The sequence below is a fragment of the Polypterus senegalus genome, chromosome 15, assembly GCF_016835505.1.
Source record: "Polypterus senegalus isolate Bchr_013 chromosome 15, ASM1683550v1, whole genome shotgun sequence".
NCBI lineage: Eukaryota > Metazoa > Chordata > Cladistia > Polypteriformes > Polypteridae > Polypterus > Polypterus senegalus.
In genome coordinates, this window is record NC_053168.1 from 115,609,023 (window position 1) to 115,635,206 (window position 26,184).

General features: G+C 42.8%; 4 protein-coding genes across 4 annotated transcripts in view; 1 reads left to right on the forward strand and 3 right to left on the reverse strand.

The window, feature by feature from the left end:
* The window catches only part of LOC120515522, a 30,845-nt gene extending 9,157 nt beyond the window's left edge, over positions 1-21,688 (forward strand). The window contains exon 3 of the mRNA XM_039736582.1: positions 21,210-21,688. Coding sequence (XP_039592516.1) covers positions 21,210-21,643 — 434 coding nt within the window. The 3' untranslated portion in view covers positions 21,644-21,688. The remainder of the gene's footprint in view (positions 1-21,209) is intronic.
* Positions 3,289-3,845, reverse strand: LOC120515822 (histone H2A-like). Its single transcript, XM_039737149.1, has one exon. It carries the CDS (start codon positions 3,723-3,725, stop codon positions 3,339-3,341), a length of 387 nt encoding a protein of 128 aa, XP_039593083.1. The 5' UTR covers positions 3,726-3,845; the 3' UTR covers positions 3,289-3,338.
* Positions 5,235-5,611, reverse strand: LOC120515831 (histone H4). Its single transcript, XM_039737156.1, has one exon. It carries the CDS (start codon positions 5,598-5,600, stop codon positions 5,289-5,291), a length of 312 nt encoding a protein of 103 aa, XP_039593090.1. The 5' UTR covers positions 5,601-5,611; the 3' UTR covers positions 5,235-5,288.
* A 702-nt stretch (positions 21,689-22,390) lies between the features above and the next one.
* On the reverse strand, positions 22,391-23,080 carry LOC120515813 (histone H1-like). Its single transcript, XM_039737137.1, has one exon. The coding sequence runs from the start codon at positions 23,053-23,055 to the stop codon at positions 22,462-22,464; it is 594 nt and encodes a 197-aa protein (XP_039593071.1). The 5' UTR covers positions 23,056-23,080; the 3' UTR covers positions 22,391-22,461.
* Between the last annotated feature and the right edge of the window lie 3,104 nt (positions 23,081-26,184).

The following is a 26,184-nucleotide window of genomic DNA, read 5'->3' on the forward strand; positions in this document are numbered from 1 at the left end:
CTCAGCAAGGAATCCAAACTGTTACCAAAATTGCAGTTTTCAAACAACCTTTGAAGTTCTGCAATGTAAGCTGCGATACTTTCATCTGGTTTTTAGTTCCTCCTGTTAAAATGAAATCGCTGAACTGTTTCTGAAGGGGTGGGTGCAAAATGATTTTTTAACAATGTTACAATTTCCTGATATGACCTGTCACTGGGTTTAGCAGGGGAGATAAGCGACCTAACAATTTCAGATGTTTTACTTCCAATCACACTTAGCAGCACTGCACTCTTCGGGTCAGCGCCTGTTACTTTGTTAGCTTCTAGAAAAAAGTTCAGTCTCTCTGCATACAAATCCCATGAGGCCAAATTTGAAATGTCAAACTCCTCAACGTAGCCTAATAATGCCAGTCCATATATATATATATATATATATATATATATATATATATATATATATATATATATATTTTTTTTTTCTCCAAATTTAAGTTATGATTCTTTTGCAGTAGCACGCCAGATTACTCACTGAGATCCGCTCTATGTCGCCACTAGTATGTATTGAAGCGAGTTCCACTCTGATAAATATCCTGGAAAATAATCGTTTTATTTTTCTGAACTCTGTATATTATAAATTGCGCCAAACGTACAATAATCAACAAGAACATAAATCAAGAGAAACAAAGCCTATTGGAATTATAGATGAAACAAACAGCACCATCTACTGGCATGAACTAATACTAGGCAATATATCACAGTTATAATATTGCACAACCTGAGCCACTATATGAAGAGCGTATTTACATATGATGACAATATAATTTTTAAGATGAAATGCAGCAAAATATGTTTATTACATTATACAGATAAAATGTTAACATCATTTAAATAATCTATATTGTTAATAATTAAACACGTGAGGACAAGAGGGCGCAGCACTAGTGACGATCTGGTGCCCCATTCAGAGATTGTTCCTGCCTTGCGCTATATGCTTGTTGGGACTGGCGTGACCCTGGATGAATAGATGGATGGAATAATTAAACAAGCATCATGAAAATGATATCAAGTATACATCCCAGTATTTAAATTATTCAGAGATCAGTAATATCACAAATGTAATGGATTCTGTGTACTGTCAAAGGAAGAGAAAGCCCATTTAGATTCACACACATAGAGCACATAGAAGAACACATATAAAACAAAGCATTTAACATGCTACTTTAGTTACGATAGTATTTGAGAAAGTAGTAAATTAAAGATGAAGTTTATGATGATATGAATAAAGTTGATATTTCGAGCTTTTTTCCCATTGTGTGCCTATTTTTGTACCCTAATAAGGTTTCGTATGACACTCAGACAGTGCTCTACGACTCGCCTTTTCACGACGACTTTGATATCTGACAAATTCTTTTTTATTTTGGGTACTATGAGACTTTGTGAGCTTGAGCTTTCAAGTTTCTCCAACACTCTATGTCACTTGATCAACTTCCTTTTGTTGTTTATACCAGTGTTAAAACCAACAAATAATACATATTTCCTTGCCTCCACTTGGTATTCGCTGAAATTTTTGTATTTTCACCCCATGATTTTGCCATAGCCTTTGCACAGAACTCTGAACATAAGGGCTATTTATATTTATCTGCATATTCAAAGAGGCATAATTCTGAGAGGGGCGGCACAGTGGTAGCGCTGCTGCCTCGCAGTTAGGAGACCTGGGTTCGCTTCCCGGGTCCTCCCTGCGTGGAGTTTGCATATTCTCCCCGTGTCTACGTGGGTTTCCTCCCACAGTCCAAAGACATGCAGATTAGGTGGATTGGCGATTCTAAATTGGCCCTAGTGTGTGCTTGGTGTGTTTGTGCGTGTCCTGCGGTGGGTTGGCACCCTGCCCGGGATTAGCTCCTGCCTTGTGCCCTGTGTTGGCTGGGATTGGCTCCAGCAGACCCCCATGACCCTGTGTTCGGATTCAGCGGGTTGGATAATTCTGAGAGGAGTTTGGGAGTGGCAGCAGGCGCGTGCACATGCTTTACTTTTCACACTGACTGGGATTTACAGTATGTAGCGGAAGAACGTGGAAGCTGGTGAACACAGATTTATGCACCTGGATTTTTTATGTCCACTTTTGTCCGTACGCCATGTTTTAGTGTAAATTCTATGCACGGCATTATACATGAGGCCCCAGATGTTCCTGTCTTGATCCCAAAGGCTGCTGAGCTAAGGCTTCAAGCTGCCATGAGTAAGCAGGTTAGGAAAATACATGGATGGATGAATTAATTGCCACTGTGATATTCTATGCTGTTCTGGGCAAAAAAAAAAAAAAGCCAACTGAATCAACATACTGATTAATAAGGCAGGCTGATTCAGTTAATGCGACACACTAACAACCTGCTAGAGGCTGTAACAGAGAAGAGTATGAACAAAGACGCAATGGCCATTTTGAACAATTCTGCACATCCTCTTTATAACACACTATTATTAAATGCCTTCAACCAGGAAATCATTAAGAATTTTGTCAAGAAACACTAGTGGGGCTTCTTCTTATCTGTAACAGTCCATATTTTGATTGCATCATTGTGACTCCTCTTTTATCTTTAGACAACTTATAAGATGTCTTCTTTTTATGTAATTCATGTGTGTCTGGGAGAGGTTGTTATCTATCTATTTAAGCACCATGCTTGAAATATGGCTATGTACCAGATAAACTCAGTTTTCATAGACAATCAAGAAATTTACACCTACAATGGCTGCCCCAGGACTGCATGAAGAAAGATAGGACTGCAGAATTGTCTTTCATACATACATATTTAAAAAAACAACTTAAATCTCATTCTTGCCCAAAGATATATTTGATATCAGTTTTTCCAAATAAACTGACCAAAACAATGTTGTGTGGCAACATTGCACCTTAGATAATCATTATATGGTATCTGGTGTATATTCATATACTGTATGTCAGAGTCCAATGAAGGGTTAGCGTTAATTCGCAACCAATTTTTCTGAGCACCTATATTTTTAATACTTAAATCATTTTAAGTGTTTATCCAGGTGAGGCGCACATAAGCAGCGCGCAGTGTATTATTGACACCTTGGTATGCCAGCTAATCGACAAGCATTATTTCGAGCCAGGTTACGGACACACAAAAATGGAGGAAATGTTACCGAGAAATTGCGACAAAAAAAGAGGAAACGTAAGCACAAAATGTTTCACGGAACATACCTTTTAGATAAAATACCAAGATATTAAGCCTATGAAAAAGCAGTCGTTCAAATCGGGAGGAATATCTCAATGGATAAAGGCTCCAATGTGAAAGGATTGGTGGCTCTGAAAAGAGCCGTTGGTGTTAATGAACGTATCGCCGTAGCTTACTTGTTCTTAGCTGGTTTCTCGGCCTTCTTCGGCAGAAGCACAGCCTGAATGTTAGGCAGCACACCACCCTGTGCGATGGTCACACCACCCAGCAACTTATTGAGCTCTTCATCATTACGCACTGCTAATTGCAAGTGGCGAGGAATGATTCTGGTTTTCTTGTTGTCGCGGGCAGCATTTCCGGCCAACTCGAGAATTTCAGCGGTCAGGTACTCGAGCACGGCAGCCAAGTAAACAGGAGCACCAGCGCCAACACGTTGGGCATAATTGCCTTTCCTCAAGAGCCTGTGAACACGGCCAACTGGGAACTGTAAACCAGCTCGGGAAGACCGAGTCTTAGCCTTGGCACGTGTCTTACCACCAGTCTTTCCTCTTCCAGACATATTAAAAAAATTATCTTCAGCTCTCTTCTTTAAAATGATCCAAGACGTTAGCGTTGCGCGTTTATATAGGCGTCCTTTAGGCGCGACGAGCTGAACTAACTGCCTGTTGATTTGTTTGTGTTTTTACGTCACTCAGATAGCAGCGAATCCGAAGCACTTAGCGCCCATCTGCACAACGCCTCAAATTCAAATCTACAGCTCAGAAAAAATGTACATCGTACTTGTTTTTGTTTATGACTGTCTGTGTGTGCATTAACATTTCTGTGCATTTAAACAGTGTGCCTCTCTTCCTGAATTCCCTTTTCTCTTACGAATTCTTCATTTTTATACGATATCTCTACACTATGAGAATGATATCTCTTGCGATTATGTGCAAGTTACTTTGTATTGTCTCTTTGCGAACTGATACTGATTGCAACTGCGCGGTCATCGGTCTGAGGACATCGTATTGTATTACAGAAAAAACAAGACAATGAAATGCACTTTCAGAAACAGAAAACATAATGCAAAAGTGCACGCCGGAATTTTCTCCTATTCGGTAATGCAACGGTTGTTCCTGAAAGGAGGGAAACAGCTGCGTGCCTGTCATTGGTGTCTACGTGTATCCCTGTGGCGCGTCCAATTTGCATGTCTCGCCATAAAGAGAGACACCCAGGGAGTTGCGCCATTAAACTGCCCGTATTTTGAGTCACAATACCTGAGCCGAAAGCAGTGCCTGCCCCGACGAAGAGCTCCAAGAAAGCCGTTTCTAAGAGCCAGGCGAAGGGTGGGAAAAAGCGTAGAAAGTCCAGGAAGGAAAGTTACTTCATCTACGTGTACAAGGTGTTGAAACAAGTTCACCCCGACACTGGCATCCCCTCTAAGGCGATGAGAATTATGAATTCATTCGTAAATGATATCTTTGAGCGAATCACCGATGAGTCCTCTCGCCTTGCGCACTACAACAAGCGCTCAACCATTTCTTCCCGGGAAATTCAAACTGCCGGGCGAGCTTGCAAAGCATGCCGTGTCCGAGGGCACCAAGGCAGTTACCAAGTATACCAGCTCGAAATAAAAAGCATGACTTCAAAACCAACGGCTCTTTTCAGAGCAACTTGCCTCATCTAAAAAGAGCTCCGTTTACCTAACGTGCTGTGTGTGGATGGCTTTTTTCCCCCATATACATTTGTGCCCTGCCCCTCGCATTATTGGGTCCTTAAGTGCCTCTCCTAATCACTCTTTAATCTCTTCCCTAACGTACAGGCGGCCCTGGTCTCACTGTACATGTTTTAGTCTCACTAGTTCAACAGTTGCATAAAGTATTAATACATGGCAATTGCGGACTCAAAGGTTTGCTTTAATAGACATGTCGGCCATCCTTTCTGCCCCGCCCGATGGTTGCAAAGACGCATTAAAGGTTTGTTTCGTGCAAAAGCACAACGCATTCACGTATTGTTCCTTTGTAAGCCACTTTGTACCGTTTTGTATTCAAAATACAATGCAAGAAAAGCTCTCACAGTAAAAATGTGGGCGGCTCTGAAAAGAGCCTTTGTGGTATTTAATTTACAACGTCTCAATTGTCGCTTAACCTCCAAAACCATACAGAGTGCGACCCTGTCTCTTCAAAGCATACACTACATCCATGGCAGTTACAGTCTTTCTCTTGGCGTGCTCTGTGTAAGTGACGGCATCCCGGATAACATTTTCCAGAAACACTTTAAGCACACCGCGAGTCTCTTCATAGATCAAACCAGAAATTCGCTTAACACCACCACGTCGGGCTAGACGACGGATAGCAGGCTTTGTAATGCCTTGGATGTTGTCACGGAGCACTTTACGATGACGCTTTGCACCACCCTTACCGAGTCCTTTCCCTCCTTTGCCTCTTCCAGACATCCTCAAGTTATTTTTACAATTAAGTAACTGTTTCTTTCATGAGCAGTCCATCGCCTGATAAGAGCACTAAGACGACCTGCTCGAAAACAGCAAAGCAAACGTCTGCGCGGGCTTTTCGCAAACCGAGTTTTGAATTCGCTTATCAACTTCCGTGCTCAAGTCCCTTGTACGAAGAAACCAATCCGTCACGGGTATTTTTACATCAACGGGCCTTCTGGAAGCTACTAAATAATTTATTCATTCACACTTTTTTGAATAGTACCTGTTTTTTCGTCATCTCCTTCCTTACAATTTCATCTGTTCGTGTAAACAGTACGTTCGGATTGATTTAAACTGTGCACTTTTGTAATGTCCGTTTGTTTTCAATGACAAAAATACCCTCTTGCCCTTTAAAATTACGAAAATGAAGGTTTTTTGATTATACAAACAAGTCTCGCTTTTATTATCATTACTTAATTTTTTAATGTCCTGATCATAGTTTTAGAAAGGTTAGGTAAATCATGAAAATCAGAGACAATAATATATTGTTTATCTAATGCCTGATGTCAAAGACTATTGGGACTAATGTCCTGAGATACAATTTTGCAAAATTTTTCTGTTCTATGAAAGTTTATATTTTACCTGCATTGATTTGTAGATGTAAATGGATATGGAACATATGCTGCTCATCACTTTTTGAGTAAGTGAGTGACAATTTAAAATATGCCAGCTGCTTATATACTCAGCAAAAAAAGAAACGTCCTCTGACTTTCAACTGTTTTTACTTTCAGTAAACTTAATGTGTAAATATTTGTATGAACACTAAAAGAGTCAACACCATAAGACATAAACTAAAAATGTTTCACAATGTGTCCCTGAATGAAGGGAGGCTCAAAATCAAAAGTACCAGTCAGTATGTGGTGTGGCCACCAGCTGCTTGAAGTACTGCAGTGCATCTCCTCCTCATGGACTGGACCAGAAGTGCGAGATGTTACCCCACTCTTCCACCAAGGCACCTGCAAGTTCCTGGACATTTCTGGGGGGAATGGCCCTAGCCCTCACCCTGCGATCCAACAGGTCCCAGACGTGCTCAATGGGATTGAGATCCGGGCTCTTCCACTGCGAGGATGATCAGCTGTCCTTCCTGTCTCCCTGTAGCACTGTCTTAGGCGTCTCACAGTGCGGACATGGCAATTTATTGCCCTAGCCACATCAGCAGTCCTCATGCCTCCCTGCAGCATGCCTAATGCACGTTCACGCAGATGAGCAGGGACCCTGGGCATCTTTCTTTGGGTGTTTTTCACAGTCGGTAGACAAGTCTCTTTAGTGTCCTGCGTTTTTAGAACTGTGACCTTAAATGCCTACTTTCTGTAAGCTGTTAAGGTCTTAACGACCATTCCACAGGTGTATGTTAATTAATTGATTATGGTTAATTGAACATGCATGGAAAACATTGTTTAAACCCTTTACAATGAAGATCTGTAAAGTTATTTGGATTTTTAAAACATTATTGTTGAAATACACAGTCCTGGAAAAAGGAACGTTTCTTTTTTTGCTGAGAATATGTGTATGTGTGAGTAAATTCAGTGGCGTAGCTGGGGGGTGGAGGGGGCGGTCCACCCCGGGCGGCACATTTTTGGGGGCGCATTATTGGCCACAAGACTTAGTACAATTTGTGTGTAAGCAGCAGGGTTCGGAAAAGTATCACTCATGTATGAAAAAAAGTCAAATTCTCTGATTTTTTAACCACAAATGCTTGAAAATTAATGTTCAGACTGTCCTTCTGCATCAGACACAGCAGTTGAAATGTATGAGGCAATGACAAAAAAAAACATAAACATTACACCGATAATAATTTCTAGGAAGATAAACAACTAATTTACAATTTATAATTTCTTTATTAATCCGAATGCGTTCTTGCTCTGCGCAGAAAACATCCCCACCTATCGCTTGTACCCTACTTTGGTTGTGGTTTTCGTAGCGTAATTATATTAAACTAATAATTAGAACACGGCTTATCAGTGCGTCTATACAATATTCTTATCTAGTTGATGCTTATAAATGTATATAAAATGTTTCTCTATACGTCATTTTAATTTTCTTTTTAAATAGTTTAACAACATATTCAGATATGTTGGAGGGCGGCAAATTGAAGCACCGCCCCACCCCGCCCCGAGTGGCACGAACTCGAGCTACGCCACTGAGTAAATTACAATTAAGAGAGATAATTCAGTAAACTACTTGCTGCATACTAATAAATATTTAGCAATGCACTGGAGAGATCATGTCTACTGATCAGCATCAAATAAAGTTTAAGCACAGTATTCCAATTGGCACAGTTCTAATTGCTAGAAGCTTCTGTGACGTTGACACTGGGTGTCAATGAAACTCCTTTGGATTTGGATTTTAAACCCCAAGACTCTTCTTCCCATGGGCTCACCACCTATGGGAGGGGCCAAGGAGGTCGGGTGCAGTGTGAGTTGGGTGGTGGCCGGAGGCGGGGATCCTCGGCTACAGAAACTGGCTCTTGGGACGTGGAATGTCACCTCTCTGAAGGAGAATGAGCCTGAGCTAGTGCGCGAGGTTGAGAGGTTCCGGCTAGATATAGTCGGACTCACCTCGACGCACAGCTTGGACTCTGGAACCAATCTCCTTGAGAGGGGCTGGACTCTCTACCACTCTGGAGTTGCCCCGTGAGCGCCGAGCAGGTGTGGGCATACTTATTGCCCCCCGACTTGGAGCCTGTGCATTGGGGTTTACCCCGGTGGACAAGAGGGTGGCATTCCTCAACCTTCGGGTGGGGGGAAGGGTCCTGACTGTTGTTTGTGCGTATCGCCAACAGCAGTTTGGAGTATCCACCCTTTTGGAGTCTCTGGAGGGGTGCTAGAGGGCATACCTTCTGGGATTCCCTCTTTGCTGGGAGACTTCAATGCTCACGTGGGCAATGACAGTGAGACCTGGAAGGGCGTGATTGGGAGGAATGGCCCCCCCGATCTGAACCCGAGCGGTGTTTTGTTATTGGACTTCTGTGCTCGCCACGGATTGTCCATAACGAACACCATGTTCAAGCATAAGGGTGTTCATATGTGCACTTGGCACCAGGACACCCTAGGCCTCAGGTCGATGATCAACTTTGTGGTTGTGTCGCCGGACTTGCGGCCATATGTCTTGGACACTCGGGTGAAGAGAGGGGCGGAGCTGTCAACTGATCACCACCTGGTGGTGAGTTGGCTTCGATGGTGGGGGAAGATGCCGGTCAGACCTGGTAGGCCCAAACGTGTTGTGAGGGTCTGCTGGGAACGGCTGGCAGAGTCCCCTGTCAGAAGTAGCTTCAACTCCCACCTTCGGCAGAACTTCGACCACGTCCCGAGGGAGGTGGGGGGACATTGAGTCCGAATGGGCCATGTTCCGTGCCTCTATTGTTGAGGCGGCTGACTGGAGCTGTGGCCGTAAGGTGGTCGGTGCCTGTCGCGGCGGCAATCCCCAAACCCGTTGGTGGACACCGGCGGTGAGGGATGCCGTCAAGCTGAAGAAGGAGTCCTATAGGACTTTTTGTCCTGTGGGTCTCTGGAGGCAGCTGATAGGTACCGCAGGCCAAGCGAATGCGGCTTGGTTGTTGCTGAGGCAAAACTCGGGCATGGGAGGAGTTTGGAGAGGCCATGGAGAACGACTTTCGGACGGCTTCGAGGAGATTCTGGTCCACCGTCCGCGCCTCAGGAAGGGAAGCAGTGCAGTGTCAACACTGTATATGGTGGGGATGGTGTGCTGCTGACCTCGACTCGGGATGTTGTGGGTCGGTGGGGGGAGTACTTCGAAGACCTCCTCAATCCCACTAACATGCCTTCCAATGAGGAAGCAGAGCCTGGGGACTCTGAGGTGGGCTCTCCCATCTCTGGGACTGAAGTCACCGAGGTGGTCAAAAACTCCTTGGTGGCAGGGCCCGGGGTGGATGAGATCGCCCGGAGTTCCTTAAGGCTCTGGATGTTGTAGGACTGTCTTGGTTGACACGCCTCTGCAACATCGAATGGACATCGAGGACAGTGCCTCTGGATTGGCAGACCGGGGTGGTGGTCCCCCTCTTTAAAAAGGGGGACCGGAGGGTGTGTTCCAACTATAGAGGGATCACACTCCTCAGCCTCCCTGGAAAAGTCTATTCGGGGGTTCTGGAGAGGAGGGTCCGCCGGATAGTGAACCTCGGATTCAGGAGGAACAGTGTGGTATTCGTCCTGGTAGCGGAACAGTGGACCAGCTCTTCACCCTTAGCAGGATCCTGGAGGGTGCATGGGAGTTTGCCCAACCAGTCTACATGTGTTTTGTGGACTTGGAAAAGGCGTTCGACCGTGTCCCTCGGGGAATCCTGTGGGCGGTGCTCCGTTAGTATGGGGTACTGGACCCCTGATAAGAGCTGTTCGGTCCCTGTACAACCAGTGTCAGAGCTTGGTCCGCATTGCCGGCAGTAAGTCGAGCCCATTTCCAGTGAGAGTTGGACTCCGCCAGGGCTGCCCTTTGTCACCGATTCTGTTCATAACTTTTATGGACAGAATTTCTAGGTGCAGCCAGGGTGTTGAAGGGGTCGGTTTGGTGGACTCAGGATTGGGTCACTGCTTTTGCAGATGATGTTGTCCTGTTTGCTTCATCAGGCCGTGATCTTCAGCTCTCTGGAGCGGTTCGCAGCTGAGGGTGAAGCGGCTGGGATGAGAATCAGCACCTCCAAATCCGAGACCATGGTCCTCAGCCGGAAAAGGGTGGAGTGCCCTCTCAGGGTTGGGGGGAAGATCCTGCCCCAAGTGGAGGAGTTCAAGTATCTCGGGGTCTTGTTCACGAGTGAGGGAAGAATGGATCGTGAGATTGACAGGCGGATCGGTGCGGCATCCGCAGTGATGCGGGCTCTGCATCGGTCTGTCGTGGTGAAAAAAGAGCTGAGCCGTAAGGCAAAGCTCTCAATTTACCAGTCGATCTACGTTCCTACCCTCACCTATGGTCTTGAGCTATAGTGACCGAAAGAACGAGATCACGAATACAAGCGGCTGAAATGAGTTCGCAGGGTGTCTGGGCTTTCCCTTAAGGATAGGGTGAGGAGCTCAGTCATCCGGGAGGGGCTCAGAGTAGAGCCGCTGCTCCTCCGCATCGAGAGGAGTCAGATGAGGTGGCTCGGGCATCTGATCAGGATGCCTCCTGGACGCCTCCCTGGTGAGGTGTTCCGGGCACGTCCAACCGGGAGGAGGCCCCGGGGAAGACCCAGGACACGCTGGAGGGACTATGTCTCCCGGCTGGCCTGGGAACCCCTTGGGATTCTCCCGAAAGAGCTGGAAGAAGTGGCCGGGGAGAGGGAAGTCTGGGCTTCTCTACTGAAGCTGCTACCCCCGCGACCCTACCTTGGATAAGCGGAAGATGATGGATGGATGGATGGACCCCAAGACTCCCACCCTACATCTCTATGTGATCCACTGTTATTCTCTGTGATAATCCAAACCGAATGCCTTGGTGACGTTCACTTCAGTGCATGCACATGTATAATGCAGTCAATGGTACAGAGCTCAATCTACATCAAAACATACATTGAGGCTTCATTCAGGATGCCACATGAATGAAGCACACCAAGCAGCAGAAAGGTAATAAGCCTTAAGCCATAAATATTCTGCCATGTATTCAGCGAAAGCTCAAAGAAAAAGCAAGATTCATATGCAGAGTTAGAAAGCACAGCCTTTGATCCTCAGTGGAACATAACCTCAAGGTTATTATAATGATTCTGTAACATTCTGTTTTTTGAGAAGTTGAAGTGTCAAGGCGCACTCTGCCAATGGAGATGAGAACAAGTAAGGCAGGTGATCATTTTACATGATAAGGGAGGAGGAGCAGACATCGGTACTCACATCCTGAGAACGGTTGAATGTTTTGGAAACACTGGACAGCAATGAATTCATCAGAGACTAATTTGAAAGAGATGCACTAATATTTGTAGCAAATCTTGTACATTATGTGATCGTTCCATCTACGTGGAGAAGCCATGTGCTTTCAGGTGAAATGGAAGTGTTGGTAATGTTACGTGTAAAATACAGCTTTGGAAGACCACCTGTGGAAGAGTGGCACATCTTCAGATTTTTCAGGCAGAGTCCCATAAGCTAGCACATTATTTTTCATATTTTTATTCTTAGAGTAACACGAGAATCTACAGGTGAAAACTAATGCTGTCTTATGCCCTTCATACTTGAAGCACAAGCAGATTATTAGTAAGTTACTGACGGCCAAGTAGTGAGCTGAAATAGTGGATTTAATTGGTATTCTTGGCGCTAAAGATTGAGCACCTCAGCCAATACACCACACTGCTTACCAGTAGATGTGCTGCATATTCTTATGCCAGAAGAAGCAAAAACCCTGAAGGCAAAGCCAGCAAAGACAACAAAACCCCTCTATAATAACACCAGAACATGCTCTGATTTTTTTCCCTGATGAAAATTCCTTGTAGTCATTCATTTTGTCCAACAGTATACCGGTATATGTGAGGTCCTGTAGAATTTGTTGTATATTTCTTAGATTTTTACTGTAAGTACCAGACAATCACTCTCACATTTCAACAAAAGGTAGAATTCTGTGTAACAGACTACAAAAGATACACTATTTTTCTCTGTAAGATTTTTCATTTTCTCGTGGTAAAATTAGTCTTTGAGAGGCAATTTGTCTCATAATCCAGTTAGCTCATTTATTCACTTCTCTATTAATGCTTCATTTTTATCTAAACGTTCACTATAACCTTAACCCTCTTAAGCCCTACTTGGACATCAAATAATTTAAAAGTAACAATTTATTCATTGATTCATTTTAATGTATTTGTTGTTTTTGTGTTTCCGTATCTAGTTTCACCATTTATCATCTCTGAGTGCAAGTTGGCGATAAAACTTCAGCCTTATCTTTGGCCTGATCGAAGGCACTAAGGAACTCTTTAAGACTGGCGAAACGTTTCTTAACTGGGCAAGAGCAAATAAAAAAAAAGGGCAGTAGGAGTCCAACAAAATAGAATCCTTGTGCAAGTTTTTCCTTTCCCCTTTAGGACTGGTCAAATAGGAGGCAGCTGTCACAGTCACCATGTGACATAAGTGAAACAGATTAATCGAGTGAAAGTGACGGGGAGATGCAGAGCCGTAGTAACTAGAGGGGGATAAAATTGATGAGTCAGAGTAACGTGGATTGTGGAAGAGAAGTGACAAAGAGAGGGTGGAATGGGTGGAGAAGAGTGTCAGGAGTAATTTGTTACTGACGGATATCAGCAAGAGTGAAATGGAAGGACTACAGGACACTAGTGAGACAAGCTTTGTTATATGGGTTGGAGATGTTGGCACTGACCAGAAAGCAGGAGACAGAGCTGGAGGTGGCAGAGTTGAAGATGCTAAGGTTTGCACTGGGTGTGACAAAGATGTACAGGATTAGAAATGAGTACATTAGAGGGTCGTCTCAGGCTGGGCAGTTGGGAGACAAAGCCTGAGAGGCGAGATTGCATTGGTTTGGACATGTGCAGAGGAGAGATGCTGGGTATATTGGGAGAAGGATATTAATGATAGAGCTGTCAGGAAAAAGGAAAAGAGGAAGGCCTAAGAGAAGTTTTATGTACAGTATGTGGTGAGAGAGGAGATGCAGGTGATGGGTGTGACAGAGCAAGATGTAGAGGACAGGAAGATATGGAACAAGATGATTCTCTGTCGTGACCCCTAACAGGAGCAGCCAAAAGAAGAAGAAGGTGTTGCTTAATTGATTAGCCCAGGTGTATTTTTGGTGAAGGACCGCTGAAATAGACTTCGGCTGCCCCGCAACTCTGCCCTGACTAAATGGGTCACGAAAATTGATACAGTCATATGAAAAAGTTTGGGAACCCCTGTAGTTGTTGCAAAATGTGTGTGTATATATATTGTGGAGGGCTTGTGCCTCCTCCAGACCGCGAGGGGGCGTCCGTCCTGGTTGTGTTGGGGGCCTCGGGTACAGGGCTTAGAAGCCCAACCCTGTAGGGACCCGAGGTCACCGCCAGGCGGCGCCGATGCCGGTTTATCCCGTGTGGTTCCGGGCCGGGGATGGAGCCCGGCTGGGACGCCCAGGAAGACCAGAGGAGGGCTTGTGCCTCCTCCAGATCGCAAGGGGGCGATCGCCCTGGTTGGATAGGGGGCCACGGGTAGAGGGCTTGGAAGCCCAATCCTGTAGGGGCCCGTGGCCACCGCCAGGCGGCGCCCTGGAGCCTGAGGAACACTGGAGCCCAGCACTTCCGCCACACCAGGAAGTGCTGGGGGGAAGACTTATTGTGGTGCCCGGAGAGTTGCCGGGAGAACAGCCGGCACTTCCGCCACGCTGGGGCGTGGCCAAGGGAATGCCGGAAACACCTGGTGCTCATCCGGGAGCAGGATATAAGGGGCAGGAGCGGAAGTCGGGTGGAAGAGGACGGAGCTAGCGGGAGGACTGGAGGCGGCCAGAGAAAAGAGAGAAAGAGAGAAAGAGGCATTGTAAGGCCTGAGGACTGAAAGAGGCATTGTAAGGCCTGGAATTGGTAGAACGGTGCAAGAGGCACTGGGGAGTTGAGCACGGGACTGCTTGTAAAATAGTGTAAATAAATAAGTGTGTGGTGAAATAACGATGTCTGTCTGCCTGTGTCCGGGGTCAAGTTCACAATATATATATATATATATATATATATGCAAATTTGATGTTTGAATTTGTAAAATATATTTTGTAAATTATGTTGTATATCATAATAGTTGTGGTGCAGTCGTATTGTTGATAATATTTACTGTTCTAATTGTAATTTTATTTATTTTTGATCATAATATATTTGTACATAAGTTTACAAAGTTGGTCTGAATGGAAGGGTGCAGTGGTCACATGATATAGTTCATAGGTGGAGCGGAAATGCACATAATGACATGCTTAATGGACGCTGAGCTGTTTAGTATTATTAAGATAGTAAGAAGTGAAGTATTACAGAGACTGTAATAGAGACTCTTGAATTTCTGGTCAGAAGGCGCACACGGTATGTTTTAATTTTGTTATCCTTACACCTGTGTAATTCATTAATTGTTTAATTTACTAGCTTTATTTTATTTTAGTTTTTCACAGTGTTTGAGAGCTGTAAAAGAGAGAGAGAGCAAGAGCAACCATCTCATGTCGAGCAGCAGGTTAGGTGCTCAGACAGAGCTAGACACCCAACAGAAAAAATGCTGGAGTTCAAAGAAAATGAGATACTGTAGCTAAGAAGGAAAGAAAGTTTATGCTCATGTATGTACATTTCAAAGTAGAGGTTCAGCTTATCAGGTCTGAACTCGAGGAAGAATTATCCTAAGCCGAGTTAATTGAAATGATATTGGATTTGGAGAAATATGAGTTAGATCTGAAAAGGGAATATGAGGGGTTATGTGCACTGGCTACCCCATCTCAAGATATAAAAACGAAAATGCATAGCAGCATCTCAGTAATTAGTGAAATAATGGTAGTTATGAAAAGGCGCTATATGGAAGCAGGTACCAAAATGTTTGATGCAGTTGCTGAGAAGGAAACTCTCCTCCAGTTACTCCAAAGAGAAGAAGCCAGGTCAAATTATGGTTCATCTGTATCAAGAGCTGGATGTAGTAGTCAGCAAGGAAGTCACATGTCAACAAAAAGGGCTGCAATTAAGAGAGAAAGAGAAATTTCTATTCAGAGAAAGGAGGTCCTAGCCCAACAAGAGAGATTAAAAATGCTTGAAAATCAAAGGGATCTTGAAATCATAGAGGCAGAATACACTATTTATGCTCAAGAGGAATTAAAGTTGAGTGCCGAAATAGGAGATATTGGAATAATAACCACACTGCCTCCAAGTCAGTCTCCAATGCAGCATGACAACATTCCTCCTGCCCAAGTTCTTCAGAGCATTTCAGTTCCTGAAGGTAAAACGGAATCAGCATCGAAGGAAGCCTTGCTAGTTCAGGCATTAAGAGAATCCCTGGCAGTGACTAAACTTCCGACACCAGAGCCATTTGTGTTTACAGGGGACCCACTCAAATTTATTAAATGGAGCACCTGCTTCAAGGCCCTAATTGAAACAAACTGCACAAACCCAGCACATAGGTTGTTCTATTTGAAAAGATACATAAGTGGAGAAGCACTGAGTGTAGTAGAAGGAATGTTTTATAGAAGTGATGGGGAAGCATACATGCAAGCTTGGGTTGCATTGAACAAACGCTATGGTCACCCTTTTGTAGTCTAAAGAGTATTCAGAGCAAAACTGAGTGCCTGGCCATTGACCAAGAGAGTCTCTTAAATTGAGAGAGTTTAGTGATTTCCTCAAGTCATGCAAGAATGCAATGTTGCATATACAGGGCTTAAAGATTTTGGATAATTGTGAGGAGAATCAGAAATTATTGCAGTAGCTACCTGATTGGCTAACAACCCAGTGAGATCGATATGTTACTAAAGCACTGAGTGATAACAAATCATATCCAAGCTTCCATGAATTTTCAGACTTTGTGGAAGAGGAAGCGCGCTTTGCATGCAATTCAATTTCCTCACTTTATGCATACATACGGAAGAAAAACCTGTAAAGGAACAAAGGCGTCTTAAGGCAAGCACCTTAATGATATCAACAAAGACATCTCAGGATCCAAAATCCAGTTAAGAGACTCAGATGGATCAGAGGGTAACAAAGATTCCAAAACTAACTCTTCCTCTCAAAACTTGAGGCAAGTAGAATGTGTCTGTTGTCAACAAAACTACTTTATATATAAATGTATAAAATTTGCAGCAATGTCTTTGGAGGAAAATAAAAAAATTATCATCAACAATAACATGTGTTTTGGCTGCCTATGGGTTGGTCACATTTCCAAAAATTGTAGAAAGAGGGCCATTTGCAATGTCTGCAGACGTAACCACCCCACAATGCTTCATGAAGAACATCTTCAAGAAAAGGGGCCAGACTTGCCACAGTTAGAGGAGAATTCGTCTACTGCTTTGTGCAGCGTGAATGTAGCCAAAAGCGAGCGAATTTCAATGATTGTTCCAGTGTGGTTTTCTTGTGCAGCAAAGAACAGTCCAGAAATCTTAGTATATGCATTACTGGACACACAGAGAAATAATATGTTTATTGACTTAGATGTTTGTGAGAAAATTCAAGCAGACACAGAACCTGTTAGATTAAAGCTGTCAACAATTACTGACAAAGGTTCAATAGTTAATTGTCAAAGAGCAGTTGGACTAAGAGTGAGAGGGTACTTTTCACAAGAGTACATTGTACTGCCACCTGTATATACACGAGAGTACATTCCACTAGAACGAAGTAGCATCCTTACTCGTGAAACAGTGAAAGGTTTGACTCATCTTCTCAGTGTGGCAGAAAAAATGCCAGATCTGTTGAAATGTCCTGCAGGTCTTTTAATTGGCTATGGCTGTGCAAGAGCCCCTGAAACTGAAACAAGTGATATCAGGGGAGGATTATGAGCCATATGCAGTCGAGACTGAACTAAGCTGGAGTATAGTAGGAACCATAACACCCTGTATAAAGCCAAGGAAGGTGAAAGGATTTTGTCACCACATCTCTGTAAAGGAATTACCATTTGTTATACCTGCCACTGTGATTAAAACACTAGAAACTGATTTCTTGGACACAGAGCCCAGAGGACAGAAAATATCTCAAGAAGATATCCAATTTCTAAAACTCTTGAATGATAAAATTCACCACAATGAATAAGAACATTTTGAAATGCCTCTACCCTTCAAGGAGCGTCCTCTGCTTCCTAACAACAAGCAGCTGGCAGAAGTACGTTTGAGACATTTAAAAAGAAAACTGGGGAAAATTCAAAGTACAAAGAGGATTATGTGAAATTCATGAATGGTGTCTTGAAAGATGGTGATGCAGAAGAAGTAACTGCCACACAAAAGAAGTGTACCACATGGTACATTCCACACCATGGAGTGTATCATCTTTGAAAGCCAGAGAAAATTAGAGTCGTATTTGACTGCTCTGAAAAATTTGAAGGTAACTCTCTAAATGACCACCTTCTTACAAGACCTGACTTGACCAACGCTTTGACTGGAGTTCTTTGTAGATTTCTCCAGCACCGAATTGCAGTTATTTGTGACATGCAAAAAAGTTTCCACCATTTCCATGTCAACGTAGAAGATCAGGATTTTCTGAGGTTCTTGTGGTGGGAAAATGGGAACACACAAATGAAATCCAAGGAATATCGAATGAGAGTGCATATTTTGGGGGCAGCATTATCTCCAGGATGTGTTAAATATGGCATGAAGTACCTTGCCAATAAGTATGAAAAGGACTACCCATTGGCAGCGAGTTTCATCCGAAAAAATATTCCCAGGAATAAGTGGAAACTTGCCAGAGTCACAGAAACAATTGAAGATGATGATGGCTTAATACGAAAGGTTAAAATTCAAATAGGACAAAGGGATTTAGGAAAGCAAGGTGAACGTCTGATGCAGCCATCCTTTCTAGAACGACCATTTCACAAATTAGTTGTATGAGTAGAGAGTGATTCCTAAATTACTATGGAGAAAGTACTATAACAGATGTCTTGGACACTTAAATCATGGTATCGTTTGCAAGTTTGAGTCTGAGGTAACATACAAGATGTAAGATAAATTTTTGGCTTAAAAGGGGTAAAAGGAAAATTACAGGATTTATTAAATTCTGTTTGAATATAGTTAACATAAATGTTTGTAATTTTGGTGGCAGTGTAGCTGTCGCAAAATGTGTGTATATATATATATATATATGTAAATTTGATGTTTGAATTTGTAAAATATATTTTGTAATTTATATTGTATATCATAATAGTTGTGGTACAATCGTATTGTTGATAATATTTACTTTTCTAATTGTAATTTTATTTATTTTTGATCGTAATGTATTTGTACATAATTTTACAAAGCTGCTCTGAACGGAAGGGAACAATGGTCACATGATGAGGTTCATAGGTGGAGCAGAAATGCACATAATGACACGCTTAACGGACTCTGAGCAGTTTAGTTTTAATAAGATAGTAAGAAGTGAAGTATCAGAGAGACTGTAATAGAGACTCTTGAATTTCTGGTCAGATGGCGCACATGGTATGTTTTAATTTTGTTATCCTTACACCTGTGTAATTCATTAATTGTTTAATTTACTAGCTTTAATTTATTATAGTTTTTCATGGTGTTTGAGAGCTGTAAAAGAGAGAGAGAGAGCAAATAAATACTCTTCAAACATCAGTCGGAGCATGGTCTCATCTGTACCAGAAGAAAACTTTCAGGAGCAGTTACAATCCCTCTCAGCCTGCATAATAATTTACTCTACTTTCAACAAAAATTATAACAGTGATATGTCTTTCATTTCCTAGGAACATCTGAGTACTGGGGTGTTTTCAGAACAAAGATTTTTAGTGAAGCAGTATTTAGTTGTATGAAATTAAATCAAATGTGAAAAACTGTCTGTGCAAAAATTTGGGTCCCCTTGTAATTTTGCTGATTTGAATTCACTGTGACAGGCGCTTGGTAGGATGCCCCTGCACACTATATTCAGGGGGAGCAGCCATGGACACTGCAATACCTCCCCCTGGACGCTAGATGGCCACCTCCCTGGGGTGGAGCATTGCCTTGGGTTCCTGAAGGGCATCCTGGGAATTGGAGTTGGCTGCAGCCCTGTTGGGTTCCGCAGGCACCACCAGGGGGTGCTGTGTTTGGGACTCCTGAGCCCGTATGGGCAACTAATTCATCACACCCTGAAGTGCAGCCGGAAATCATGGATCAAACACCTGGAGCACTTCCGGGTGAACTATAAAAGGAACCAGCAACCATCACTCAGGGGCCAGAGTCAGGTGGAAGAGGACACGGTTGCTGGGAAGGAGAGGTGGTGCCAAAGAAGAAGAGAAATTATTTGTGTTTATTGTGTGCTTGGGACTGTGTTGTGGCTGGGGGGTTCACAGAGAAGACGTACCCTCCAGTTGAAGAAAAATAAAAGTTTATTTATTTTACACGTGTTTCCTGTGTCCAATCTGTATCAGGTCACCTTCAAAGACCTGCAAGAACATCTTGCTACAGATGGTGCATCTGTATATCATTCTACAATTCAGCACAATTTGCACAAAGAACATCTGTATGGCAGGGTGATGAGAAAGAAGCCTTTTCTGCACTCACGCCACAAACAGAGTAACTTGTTGTATGCAAATGCCCATTTAGACAAAGCCGGATTCATTTTGGAACAAAGTGCTTTGGATTAATGAGACAAAAATTGAGTTTTTTGGTCATAACAAAAAGCGCTTTGCATGGTGGAAGAAGAACACCACATTCCAAGAAAAACACCTGCTACCTACTGTCAAATTTGGTGGAGGTTCCATCATGCTGTGTGGCTAGTTCAGGGACTGGGGCCCTTGTAAAAGTCGAGGCTCGGATGAATTCAACCCAATATAAACAAATTCTTCATGATAATGTTCAAGCATCAGTCACAAAGTTGAAGTTACACAGGGGTTGGATATTCCAAGACAATGACCCAAAGCAGAGTTTGAAATCTACAAAGGCATCCATGCAGAGGATGCATTGAAAATCTATGGGATGATTTGAATTAGGCTGTCCATGCTCGGCGGCCATCGAATTTAACTGAACTGGAGAGATTTTTGTATGGAACAATGGTCAAAAATACCTCCATCCAGAATCCAGACACTCATCAAAGGCTATAGGAGGTGTCTAGAGGATGTTATATTTGCAAAAGGAGGCTCATCTAAGTATTGATGTAATATCTCTGTTGGAGTGCCCAAATGTATGCACCTGTCTAATTTTGTTATAATACATATTTTCTGTTAATCCAGTAAACTTAATATCACTGCTGAAATACTACTGTTTCCATAAGGCATGTCATATATTAAAAGGAAGTTGCTACTTTGAAAGCTCAACCAATGATGAACAAAATCCAAAGAATAAAGAGGGGTTCCCAAACTTTTTCATATGACTGTAAATGATCTTCCCCTTACAGAGATTTACGTTGGAAATGGTTTCTAGCACTCATTGCCAGGCTTGTTATGAAGCATTCGGGAAAAGAAAGTAAAAGCTTTGAAAACAACTTTTGTTGTGATTTAAAAAATCCCCTCGATTGATTTGCCCACCAGATCGTGTTTTTTTTTTGGCTACGGCATTACATGGGAAAACACGTTATGTGTCGTGTGCATTTTTTAGTTGTTTCCACGTTCCTTCCAGTGGCTCTTTCCTAAATTCAAACTAGGAAATCACTGATCATCTAACAGCCGTATCCAGTTGCGTTCTATTTATCTCTTGACTGCGCTTTCCAAGTTCCTTATTCTGTAACAAATATTTTATGGAAACCTCGGTCGCTCATATTGATTTGGGGGTTGAGGGAAAACCAACACAATTTTAAAGGAGTGTAAAGGGCGTTGAACACGCTGTCTTTCTGTAAACAGTTGACGGCAGCAGCCGTTAGAGGCTGAGGACGCGAAAGCAGAGAAACGTTTAAATTTCGCGCCGAGCTTTGAAAATAAGCAATCGACAGGAGACTTTTAGGCCACGGCTAGAACCGTGCCGGCCCCTTTTCTGTCATCCAATCAGAAAGCACGGATATCTTGATATAATGCGCCTCGTCTAGTTATTTTCACATTCATTTCTTTGATTGTACACATTGAAATCGTGCTAGCAAACACGGTGAGATGGCAAGAACTAAGCAGACAGCTCGCAAATCTACGGGCGGTAAAGCTCCCCGAAAGCAGCTTGCTACTAAAGCTGCTCGTAAGAGCGCTCCTGCTACCGGTGGGGTAAAAAAGCCTCACCGTTACAGGCCAGGAACGGTAGCTCTGCGAGAGATTCGTCGCTACCAGAAGTCCACTGAACTGCTTATCCGCAAATTGCCTTTCCAGAGACTGGTGAGAGAAATCGCCCAGGATTTTAAGACTGATCTCCGATTCCAGAGCTCGGCTGTCATGGCTTTGCAGGAGGCCAGTGAGGCTTATTTGGTCGGTCTGTTCGAAGACACCAACCTGTGTGCCATCCACGCCAAGAGAGTAACAATAATGCCTAAAGATATCCAACTTGCTCGCCGTATTCGAGGGGAACGCGCCTAAGGACGCAGACACGCAATACAGAAAAAAGGCTCTTTTCAGAGCCACTACAAACTTTGCTCTAAGAGAATTTCCATATAGTAGCTGAGATCATATCTCGATTCCCACAATGTATCCACCTAGTAATGATAAGTATAACGCCGATTTTAAAACCAGTGATAAATTGTAATTAGTAAACAAATATCTAAAGAGCGATAAGCTTACTGTACTGACGCATCTCTCCCGGGACTGCTGTTTCTTTAATAATTCAAAGTGGTCGAATGCAATCGGACGCAAGTCTCCGTGCTCCCTCTACCTTAAGCAATTGTACTGGGTAAGAACAAACTTTGCTACCTCGCTTGGACGACTGAATTCAAAGGGAACGCGCCTTAAAGTTCGATACCCCGAAATAAAATTTTACATTTTACTCTTTTTACGGAGCAACCGCAGTATATTTTCGTCGCGATTTGCCTAATTTTTAACCCGAAAATATTTCCCCACAATGGACCGACCTGTATATTCGCTCTGGTCGTGCTTATGTCTGTTGTACAGAACCGCCTTAACGTCCATCGCATTGTAGGAAGTATACGAATATCCAAGGAGCGAATTATTTGCACTGTAAGCAACTGGAAACACGCGACACTGACATATCTTCACAAACTACAGCGTCAGCTACCAATACGCCAATTTAAGACACCCAACTGGTAAAAGGCAATCGGTTTAACAGACACAAACTCACTCAGGCCAGTACAGCAGGACAAAACATGAAATGCCCTTTTCGACAAGATGGGGGCTCTGAAAAGAGCCGTTCGTGTGTACATATATCAATCCATGTAAACAGATTACTTCTTTTTGGGTGCAGCCTTCTTCACAGTCTTGGGTTTTGCAGCTTTAGGCTTTGATGCCTTCGGCTTCTTTGGACTCTTTGTCACCCTTTTGGGTTTTGCAGCCGGCTTCACCTTTTTGGGACTCTTGGCGGCTTTCTTGGCTGCGACAGGTTTCTTAGCCGCCTTCTTTGCCGTTGCGGGTTTCTTTGCTGCCGGCTTCTTCACCGTCTTGGCGGCAGCGGGCTTCTTCGCAGCTGCCTTCTTTTTTGGGGACGCTTTTTTCTTTGTGACTTTCTCCTTGACTTCTGCCTGCTTCTTGTTAATTTTAAAAGATCCGGATGCACCGGTACCTTTGGTCTGCACGAGAGAGCCTTTGCTCACAAGGCTTTTTACAGCCAGTTTTACACGGGCATTATTCTTCTCTACATCGTAGCCGCCAGCAGCTAGAGCCTTCTTGAGCGCAGCTAACGAGAGCCCGTGACGCTCCTTGCAAACCGACACAGCTTTCACAATCCGATCTGAAACACTAGGGCCGGTCTTCTTAGGCTTCGAGCTCGTCTTTTTCTTCTGCGCTTTGGCCGGAGTGGCAGCTGGAGCAGTTTCTGCCATGTCGAACAGACATACACACCTCTTTGATTTCTCTTTAGGTTTCAGTCGCTTACGATCGCTCATATTAGAAAGATGAGAACCGTGCAGACTCAACTAGACCGCTCTACATTCCAGGAGGACTGGCAAGTGTGTTTTCTGCTTTCACAAACTCCCCGTTTTCTGAAAGAATAAATTGGAAAAATCGACTATGCCAACTTGGGACATATAGAATAAAATATGCTGTTAACAGGGCATCTGCCATTGCTGAGAGAGAAGGTGCCTATGAGCTGCCAGAAAAAGAAATGTCACTGCGTAAACGACTGGCTGTCACTCGTTACAAGACGAACGCAAATTTCGCTACAATTACGCAGTCACTACTTTTCTTTCACACTGGAAGAATGGTGGATTGATAATAGAGAGGTCCGCAATTGATGCTGATAAGTGTTCATATCTGTTTTGCAATAATACGCAGAAAACCCGAGCTCTCGGCATGTTCAAATTAATACACCCGCTGGAGAGCTGTGTACCTAACGTATTTAAATGTGATTGAAAGAAACTAGTGAAGTAAACAACTTTAAGTCAGAAATCCTGTGCGTAAACTTTATTACGCTTCAGGAAATAAAAGTTGCCAGAAAGAAGTTGTCTGCATTATAACTAGCGACTAGAGGTTTGATTTTGAGAAATGACAAAATGCCTCTTTACTAGAAAAAATAGTTAATATGTTAATAGAATTCATATATCTCAAAATTTCCAATGACTTACTGTATATCAAGCCTTGTTTTAAATATTCTGTTTTTCTGATAGATAGATAGATAGATAGATAGATAGATAGATAGATAGATCCCTATTAGTTCTGTCTGTGTATGCCTTTAAGTTGAGGTAACAAAAATTTCAAAATCAAGGAGTGAAAACAGTCACACATTCCAGTTCTACTAGCCACCAATTATTATCTGTACATCAGTTTTCTGAACATCTTTAGTCCAACTTGAGAGCCTGTGAAAACATTATAGCGAAGCTTTATCCAGTGGCATCAAGCATAAGGCAGGAATCAAAACTTCACCAGAAGACACTCAATTCCAAGCCATATTCACTCTCATGCTGGGTCCATTTTGAGTAACAGATTGACCAACTCAAAAGATCATCTGAAGAGTTGACCCAAAAAATCATTAAGACACCAAACAAATGATGTGAGATGTGGACAGGTAGCAATCAGAGTAAACTTTGAACCTAGTTTCCTAGAATTGTACCACTCCACAGTCCTGCACTTCAGCTGAGGAGTGGAGCTTAAGTTAAACTAAAATTTCTGGATTTATGTGAAACTTGGGAATAGTCATATCACTGTTTTTCATTTGAAGAATGTACAATAATTTACATTGTATATTCTGAAGTACCTTAAAAAAGATGAAATGCAAATGAATGTGAAAATAGCATTTGTTTCAGTTTTACATGTGAAAATGTATCCTGTGTGTTTGTTGGACTAAGATGTATACCTCTAAATCTGTATTCCTTTAATGAAGATCCTGGACCAAGGATTATCTGTCCCGTGGTTGAACTAATGGTAACCTTGTCCAAACTCAACATAAATGAGTACTCCCCCATTTCAGTACAGCATGGTTGCCATCTGGAGTAAAGGGATTGTTTCAGCCTCTTTTGTGGCCACATCAAGCTATAGTGCACTGAGAGAGGAGCAGTTTGTTAGTGTGGCACCAGGGTCTTTATAGGAAGGAATAGGGTTTATGTCATTGGCTTCTTGGGTGTACGTAAGTCTATCTTTTTGGTTGACCACTAGTGCAAAGTTTTGTCCATCAATATTACTCATCCTGGATTTTTGGTCCTTTGTTCAGAACTTGAGTCCAGTTTACTCCCCAGAGATAGATGTCTCTGACTGTTACATGCTCCAGTATTAATGATGTGATCAGATAAAACTGCAGATGCTGCATTCCAAAGGTCCTGTCATGAGTTAAGCAGGCTATGAAAATGGATGGATAAATCTGTGGTTGTCACTATGATATTCTGCACTGTAAAGGGCTAGTAACATCAATTCAAGAAAGACCAACCGAATCAACAGACTGATTAATAAGGTAGGCTGACTTGGTTATGAGACACGCCATCGATCTGCTAGAGGCAGTAACAGAAAAGAGTATGAAGACAGAAACGATGGCCATTTTTAACAATTCTGCACATTCTCTCTATAACACACTATAATTAATTGCTTTCCGCCAACAAATCATTCAGCAGAATTGTGTCAAGACATGCTAAGTGTGGATTCTTCATACCTACGGACAGTCCACCTTTATAATGCCTCATTGTAGACTGCTCTTTTATCTTTAGTCAACTTTCTTTTTATGTAATTCTTATGTGTGTCTGGGAGAGGTTGTTATCCATTTATTTAAGCACCCACCATGCTTGGAATATGACTCGTATGTACCAAATAAACTCAGTTTTCATAGACAATCAAGAAATTTACACTTACAATTACTGCCACATGACTATAAGAAGCGACAGAGGGTTAGAGAGAGTTGTCTTTTAAATGTGCATATTTCAAAAACAACTTAAATATTCTTCTTGACCAAAGCTATCCTCTTTAATAAAACCCCTGTGTGCGTCTAGGTGTCCGTGTGTGTCTTTTGGTGAAGTGTGCATGCACGGGGCCGCACGTGTTCAGTCTCTCCCTGTGCATTCCCTGTGCAGAGAGAGGGAGAGACAGACACACATACAGGTGCGCGAGACAGAGAGAGACACACACAGGCCCGCGCGTGCATTGTTGCAATGTTACTTTTCTTGGTTGTTTATTAAATTACAGGTTTTTCAAATGTTCATTTTTTTCCCTGTCCTTAAAACTCATTAAAAAAATTGTTTTTAGCGAGCGGTTCATAGCGCTATAGCGCAAACTCTTGCAGTGTTCGTTTTCTCTGTTGTTCAAGGTTTTCTCAGTGTTATTCAATGTTTTTACATTTAGTTTACTATTATGCTATACATTCTTGGTATAATTAACTATATTTGTGCTTAAAAGCTTAAAAAAATATATTTGCATACAGTTCAAACGGTCTGGAACGGATTATTTGTATTTACATACAATCCTATGGGGGAAATTACTTCGGTTCACGACCAAATCAGGTTTTGACTAGAGTTTTGGAACGAATGATGGTC